An 8,548-nucleotide genomic window follows, 5' to 3' on the forward strand; every position below is an offset into this window, starting at 1 on the left:
AGATAGCAACCTAATGTATTTAGGCAGCATATATGAATAAAGTATTTCTCTCTATTATTTCAAAAAAATGTTTGAGACAAGGTAATTATTTATTAAATAAATCAAAAATTAGTATCCAATACTGTCTCAACACTTTATTTTTCACTAGTCTCACGTTTCGGCTATTCTAGCCATCTTCAAGGACATCTGAATATTTAACAGCTTATATTATATCTTCATTTTTAACACTTACAACAATATCATTATTCACTATACAATATAACATACCTTCAATACAATATCTTCCTCACATTAATTTAAAATTTCTTTTCAGGCTATTCTGCCCAGGTCATTTTCTTTATTATAAGTTCAAAGCCTATTCCAACCGTCAATTATTAAAGAATCATATTTATTATTAATAAGCTTACTAAGCTTAAGTTGTTATCTGGTGGTGTATTTAATTGTTGATAATCTTATAGAGGAAAATTAAATGTTAATGATTTTAAATTTTAAATAAATAGGCTTTGAACTTATAATAAAGAAAATGACCTGGGCAGAATAGCCTGAAAAGAAATTTTAAATTAATGTGAGGAAGATATTGTATTGAAGGTATGTTATATTGTATAGTGAATAATGATATTGTTGTAAGTGTTAAAAATGAAGATATAATATAAGCTGTTAAATATTCAGATGTCCTTGAAGATGGCTAGAATGGCCGAAACGTTGGACTAGTGAAAAATAGAGTGTTGAGACAGTATTGGATACTAATTTTTAATTTATTTAATAATTAATAATTATTTAATTGGGAACGAGGTAGTATTATATTATAGTTATTTAGTATTTCATTTTTAGTCACAAATATATTTCTTATGGGGTATTATTCATTTATAATCATTTACATTTTGTATCATGCTTCTGGACAAAATTACAATAAACATTCCAGAATGGTTGTCGGTCCATAAGCACCCCACTGTGTATATGACGTCACTTTAGGTCGATAACCTAGCAACTATAAATTCCGAGACACCATTAACTGTTGGCTAACTGTGAGCTGCCTCGTGAGGCATGAACGGCTCCTCACAACTTTAGTTTTGATTTCCTGGACTCTCTTTTAAATAAATAGCTACTCAGTCACTTTGATGAACTCCAATGACTCCTGTTCAAGGACGAGATCTATCTGATCTCAAGATCAGGAGGAGAAACTTGAACTATTGGATATTTCTTTTTTTCTTTCTTAATATTAATATGGTCTACTAACTCTGTCATCCATGGGGTGGTTATATATAATTATTTAGTTTGGACTCAAATTGAAGCTGAGAAGACCTTGAAAATGCGTGTTCATTGGCTTAAGGTTAGGAGACGAATTAGCAGGTATGTTTTACGGGAACTAACCATGAATCCTAATATCAATCAATCCTAATAAGAATAATATAAAATCAATCTTTATCCTGGGACACTTGGTTCCCTAAGAATGGCAATTATGAACAGTTTCAGCAGTTTTTGTCTGGCTACATTAACTTATACTACAATTTCAAGGAAGTTTAGTGGTCTAAGAGATGGATATATAGGTGATGTGTGAATGAGGTTAATTAGAAAGCTTTACGGATGGATATAGGTAAGGAATTCAAAAATTTAGAAGTTCGGACAACAAAATATTTTTCATAGAAGGCAGTTATATAGTTTAAGATATAGAAATCGGTAGGTCGGGATCTTGTGTTTAATAGGTGAATGGATAAACGTAGAGTAAGGAGGTAAATTTTAGGAGCTGTCTAAGGGTTTTTTTTATTTTATTTTATTTATTTATATTTACAACTGTATAAAAAAATACAACCAGTAAATTTGATCATAATGACATAATGATATGATACAGGATGTAGAGAAACTACCCAGTAGTGGAACTCTAAAAACAGTTTACAATATAAGGTCACGAGGCCATCTTCTGTTCAGGCGCCTCGGAGGATTGCCAGGAATGGAAGAGGAAGCAAGGTTCGAAACTAGTGGGTTTGGGTGGTTAGGGAGTTTATTATGGAAGGAATAATATCGGGTTCGGGCTAGATCGGTTACATAAGAAACATTTAGGTCTTTATGGATGGTTTTATTAGTAACAAAATTAGGAGCATTGCTCTAAGGGTTGAGATGGTTTTTCAAATTATTTGTGGAAATGTGTTTTGTCCATGTTAAGTGTTGATCAAAGGTGACTTCTAGACTTTTTATGGTGTTTTGAAACTGGACAGGTATGTTGTTGAGATATAATAATGGGTAGTAAGGAAGTGTTTTGATCCGATGAGAAAGGCCTTGGTTATGCAGGATGCAGACTGTGTAGGAACAGAGTATGTATGCATCCAGGCCAAATCTTCCTTTGTGTAATTACAAAAAGGAACACTTATGAGAAAATAACCTTTGTTGAAATGTGATTCTGGCGATGGACAGTACGACTATAAACGAGGTTTTGCCAAAAAAAAAAAAAAAAAAAAGCATAGCGAAAACAGCTAGAGAAATATTTTCATGTAAAAAAATCCGACATTTCATATACACCAACCTAATAACATGGTTATTAATTTGTATAATCGAATTATTAACAAGAAATAAACATTTCAATATACGATCTTTCTCTGACGATTATTGTTGTTCTCATTGCGGCAACTAGATAGCGTCATGAAGTTCGTAGCGGTCGTATGGCAGTAGCTAACGTTTCGGCCCCGCAAAGTGTGGCAAAACGTTATTTACCAATTAATATATTTTATACGTTTATTGACCTCCACCTAGACTATGTTCCAACAATTTATTGCATACGGTCAACTATTATTTTCCAGACTCATTTTTTAACGTTTTTGTTGGCAGACTATCTCTCAGAAACCAATGAACTCTGTTTTGGATCAGTGTTGGGTCGTTTCAACTCATTGATTAGTAACGCTGAAATAAAACTTGGCAAAAAGGATTACGCTCTGTCGACAAATGTGAAAGGTTTTCATCATGAGAAAGGAGGTCACGTCGGATTTGACAAGGTTAGTTGTAAAATTTTCCTGAAATTTACAAATAGAAAAGTGTTGAATGAAATATTCTTAATTTAATCATTTTATTCTGTGTGGTAAATGGAAATGTTGAAGGTGCCTCTTCTCTTTTGCCAAAAAAAAGGGCAAATTCGCAAGGGTGTGGATGGGTTATTTGTTTGGCTGGTACCAATTGGCCTGAATTTGTGGCCGACACTTCGGGTGTCGGTTTTTAGGCACAAGTCAAAGGGGCTTGTGTTTGATCTACACATTTGTTTTCAGTGTGCATTATTTTAAACTGCTAACAAATGAATATTTATAATGAATTTCCCTAATTTTCAGATTCAATTATTAACTCTAGGTTAAAATGATTTATGGATTCTGTGTAAACACATTGTTTCAAACCATGTTATATTAACTTTAGCAGCTTATTTTTTATTTAACATAGTACAAATATATATTTATAAAGATATTATATGTCCAGGTAATTGAATTAAAAAAATTGTTGATAAAAATTCTAGAACGTTGAATTTATAGGTTATGCAGTACTTCATCTAATCCACGAATTTTGATCATCTATATCCTACTTTGCTGACATTTACGTTTTCTTTCATTTAGCTTATATTTATTTTGTTCCTATTTATAATGAATATGAAAGGTTATGGCCGACATAAGTCAAAAGAACAAACAAATGTGTGAATACGTACGTTTGCTGCTTCATTTTTTTTACCAAGCATTTGTACAAGTATTGTATTTGCGGTAAATGCCAATAGTATAGATCCAGTACGAAATTGGTTTATGCAATATACTTGTACAGTGTAACCTGTATACCTGGGATCTCAAAGGACCTAAAATGTTTTATCACTTCTAGTTTTCTAAATATGCAGGATAAAAATGCCAGCTGTCTTATTTATAGAGGGTCCTGCTATATTGTACCAGTTTTCATTTATAGAGATGGAGATATCTGATCATAAAAAATAGAATAAAATTATATATATATAATAAAAAAAAATCTGGTGCGGTGCGCGAACATTAACTTATCGTCCTCACTTACGTCCCCTTGTCTGAGATATAATAAATATAATAATCCCGTCTTTACGGGAGTTGGTAAACGTGTAGATTCAGCACCAAGTATTACACAAATAGTTTCTTCCTTATTTGAAAAAATTGAGACCGACTGATCTATGAAATTGTAAAAACATTTTTAGCAGTGAAACAAAGTTGATATTCGGTTTTAGCACCTCAAGAAACCCTTAAAATACGAATTTTCCGAAAAATTGGAAAATAAAAGTTTTTATTCCAAAATTTCCGCCCCCCCTCGGCTATAACTTCAAAACAGCTGAACTATACTTAATAACTTCAAAACAGCTATACCAAGGTTGGCAGTGGTTTAGGGCTCTATAAACTGCACCGGGGTACAAACCAGATCTAATTAAACACATTAAGCAGAGATATCAAATAAAACGTGTGATTTTTTCCCAAATTGAAATCCATATTTCACCCTTATAGAGGGCGGGGGAAGCGTTCCAAGTACCTACCCAATCCCGAATTGGTTGGGGTTTACCAAGTTTTGGACCAATGGTTTGTTCCCGGTAGGAGAGGTTTGCTATGGTGTGGAGTGGAGAATGAGCTAAGGGGGATGTTGTGCGAGTTCCCTTCTTCCCTGCTGGCAAACTCATCTTTGATGCACTATACCAGCCAATCCAAATAATTCATCCACATACTTGTGGATGCGTGACTTTGTAATAGTTTGGCAAACCTGCACAGGCAACTTTATACACTATTGGATAAACACCTATTTTGTGATTTTTATAAATTAAGAGTTTTAGTTAATTAATTAAAATAATCATTTTTTCCCCTTTAATTATCTTCCAGGCTATTTGGGAATCCTATGTGGCATATGACAGAGTAATAATGACACATATTAGTCCTCATCTGGACGAGGGTTATCCTGGAGATTTGATGGTTCAAATATCATTCCATTTAACTAAAGATAACTGTTTGATTGTGAATACTACTGCAACAACTTCTCTGCCGACCATTTTAAGTATTGGGCACAATTTATTTTTTAATATGGCTGGGCATGTACGTATTATTCAACATTTATTTTTTTAGGTAATAGAAATGCTAATTAATTTAAACATATCTATCATTTAATTTTTATGAATAATTCAAATTAAATTCTCTATAAAACAAAAATCAACTATATTGTTCCAGTATTAGTAAATAAATCACATATTGAACTTTTTATGCTTGTTTAGTTTTTCAAATAATTCAAAATTGATACATTTCTTGAGGGGTTCCAAATGCTCATTTGGAAGATGTCTACAATTGTAAAAAAAAAAAAATCTTAATAGGACCAATATTATTTTTTTTTTATTTCCTTAGTGATATTTACAGCCGTATTTTCATAAAAATACATCTAATAGATTTGATGTAAGATCATAACAATATGATACAGGCATGTAGAGAAACTACCCATTGGCAGCAATTTAATAATATTTCTACATTAGAAGGTCTTGAGGCCATCTTTTTTTCAGGTGCCTCAAAGGATTGTCAGAAATGGAAGAGGAAGCAAGCAAGGTTAGAAACAAGTGTGTTTAAGTGGTTAGTGAGGTTATAGTGGAAGTATTGATATTTGGTTCCAGCTAGATCAGTTACATATGGAGGTTACATTAAAATCTTTATAGATAATTCTATTTGTGACAAAGTAAGGAACATTGAGAATTTTAGAGAGGATTTTGGATTGTAAAAATTGGATACAAGAGGAATCCGAAGGTTTAGTAGAGTCTCAAAGCTAAACTCTGTATGTCCAGATAGGCCTTATTATAGTCATGTATATTAGTTTTTTGTAATGGATTGGAAGTTTAGGATCGCTTGTCTAGTAAGTGTTGTAATACTCAGAATCGACAAGCAGTTTCCTGCCTTTTCAGTCTTGTATGAGCATTCCAAGCTAGTCATTTCTCCAGATACAGTCCAAGGTAGCGGATCTGGAGAAATATTACTGCAAATAGTTGTTGTATTGGACTTGAAATGTTTCTCCCAAAGGGATAAGGAAAGTCGTCAGATATTCTAATTAGAACAGTGAACAAGAAGTCAGAATTTAAATATGAATCCAAAAGACAACTGAGAAATTAAATTAAAAATATCATACGCTGTTTTATCTGACACTGTTTTATTCAATAATCTTTTTTCAAAAGGAATCTGGCCCAGATGGTTTAAAAGAACACAGTATTCTGATCAATGCTGACAAGTTTGTCAAAACTGACAAAGAAAACTTTCCAACAGGTATAACGAATGTACTATTGATTATTGAACAATTTAATACAATATTAATTGTTAAATAAACATATCGTATGTACAGGGGTTTTAGAGAATGTGGGAGCAACATATTTTGACCTACGAGTCCCACGTCCCCTTTGGAAAGCTATTGCTAGGTTGCCGGGCGGAGGATATGATCATGTGTTCTGCTTAACAAAGGGATATCCTAGGGATAGTGTCTCCTTTGCTTGCAGGTAATATATTTATCATATTAAAATATCAAATATTTTAATTTTAGACTCAATCAAATATCATTAACTAATAAATTAGACTATTGAATATTACCAATTAAATAAATAAATTATTAATAATTTAGTTTTCAATACAATAACAATTAATAGCAATTGTAGTGCCTAATTTCTATTATTGACTAATATACATTAATTGATCATTCACTTTCCTTTAAGTAAATTTATGCCATTGTTTCACCTACTTTAAATTCAGAATATACATCCCTATTATTAGGGTCACTGGCTGGCTTAAAGAAGCTTAAGTCAGTGTGGGTCCCTGGACATAAGAGAAAGCTGACCAGCTCGCTAGAAGCGGGGCCGAGAACTCTTCAATAGTAGTATCCCAGTACTCCTAGCATCCTGGGGGCATCAGCATAAAGAAGTCCATGGAAGATAGCAGGCAAGGAGTGGAGGGAATGTATAGGGCTAAGACAGGCCTACATACTAATAACCAAACCTTCTATCTCTAGAACTAAGTGGCTGTTAGGCTTAAAGAAAAGTGGATTTCGATTACTAGTAGGTGTTCTTACAGGTCATTGCAGACTTAATAGACATATTAAGATTTGTGGTGTAGTTTGTGATGAAACTTGTCACTTATGTGGACAGGCCCCGGAAACTGCCCAGCATTATATAGCAGATTGTGAATGGTATGCAGCACTAAGAAATAGGCTTCTATGCTCTGATATAATCCTAGAATATGAGGCTTCCACCATAGATTGACTATCCCTATCAAACTTAATTTGAATGTCAAAAAGGTTCGAAAAAGAACAATAATAGTCACTATAAGATTTATTCCATTGGTCTCTCTCGGGGTTAGCAAAAAGGAGCAATAAGCCCACTTGCCTAACATGTCCCCCTCCAATATTATAATATCATATACCAGATATACCAGTATATCTCTACTTCATGACATGATCAAGTAGCACATCACGATTACATATGTACATATACATGTCTTTTATTTGTAATGACCCAATAGCTATCACTTTTTTTAAGATATTAAATCTTTTTGACTCTAATATAATGCATTAATGATAGGATCATACACCCTATATCTGGGAGATATTTAGAAATAATGACTGATATGCCTGGACTTTATGTCAACACTGGTACAAAGTTGCCAAACACTGAAGCTTTCCCACCACTAGAAGCCCAAGCAGGTTTCAGTGAGGAAATGTACCCTGAATTTTGTAGAGAAGAGAAAATGAGAGAAAAAGAAGTATGTACAAAATTTATACAAGGAGCACTATCTATAAATTTAATCTTAGTAAAAACATTAAGCTGAGCTCATCTTGCTCTCATATTGTAAGTGTTTACGTCTTCATCTATAATTCTTGAAAAATGGTTTTGCAATGCTTAATCCTCATTGCGTAATTCAATTTTTCTTTGGCTTTTGTTCAATATAGTGATGAAAAGGCTATTTCTTAAGAAATTGACAAATGAGTGTTTCACAGATGTAAATCTTCATTTTAAGGTTGATGGATAATACTAGAACAACTCATAATTTAATGTATAAGCAGCAGAATTAATCAACTATATAGTGATTTCTTAGAAAATGAGTAATGGACTAATTTTTGTCCATTTTCATCCCCAATTCCTTAATTCACATTAAACATTGTTAACAATTTTTAAAATTAAAAAAAAATGTTATGTAACTAAATGATAACCACAACTATTATTAATACATTTATATTATATTAAAATTGAAATCGATCTTACAAAGCATAATGTTATTGCATAAAATTTACATGGCTAAAATTTTGGCAACTATATTTATAATATAGTCAAAAGAAAGCAAAAAAATAAGCAGAAATGAAATTATAACAAATATTTATAATTTAATAATTACCTATTGGAATAATCTAACACTTTTAATTATCAACAAAGTACATTTCATTTAATTATAAACTCTTTTCATTATTATTTCCTTTAATTTCATGATTATATTCCTTAAATTATAAATTCTTTTCACTATCCAGAGGAAGGATGACATGCATATATTGCACATTTCATTTTTTTTTTATATAT

At 32.1% G+C, this 8,548-nt stretch overlaps 1 protein-coding gene across 1 annotated transcript in view; it reads left to right on the forward strand.

Annotated features, from left to right (window-relative positions):
* The window catches only part of LOC106688603 (galactose mutarotase), a 29,240-nt gene that overhangs the window by 12,555 nt on the left and 8,137 nt on the right, over window positions 1–8,548 (forward strand). The window contains exons 4-8 of the mRNA XM_014433143.2: window positions 2,821–2,984; window positions 4,845–5,054; window positions 6,170–6,257; window positions 6,334–6,484; window positions 7,559–7,739. Coding sequence (XP_014288629.1) covers window positions 2,821–2,984; window positions 4,845–5,054; window positions 6,170–6,257; window positions 6,334–6,484; window positions 7,559–7,739 — 794 coding nt within the window. The remainder of the gene's footprint in view (window positions 1–2,820; window positions 2,985–4,844; window positions 5,055–6,169; window positions 6,258–6,333; window positions 6,485–7,558; window positions 7,740–8,548) is intronic.

This window comes from Halyomorpha halys, unplaced genomic scaffold, assembly GCF_000696795.3.
Source record: "Halyomorpha halys isolate HHAL.00 unplaced genomic scaffold, Hhal_1.1 Scaffold1162.1, whole genome shotgun sequence".
In the NCBI taxonomy this organism is placed as follows: Eukaryota; Metazoa; Arthropoda; class Insecta; order Hemiptera; family Pentatomidae; genus Halyomorpha; species Halyomorpha halys.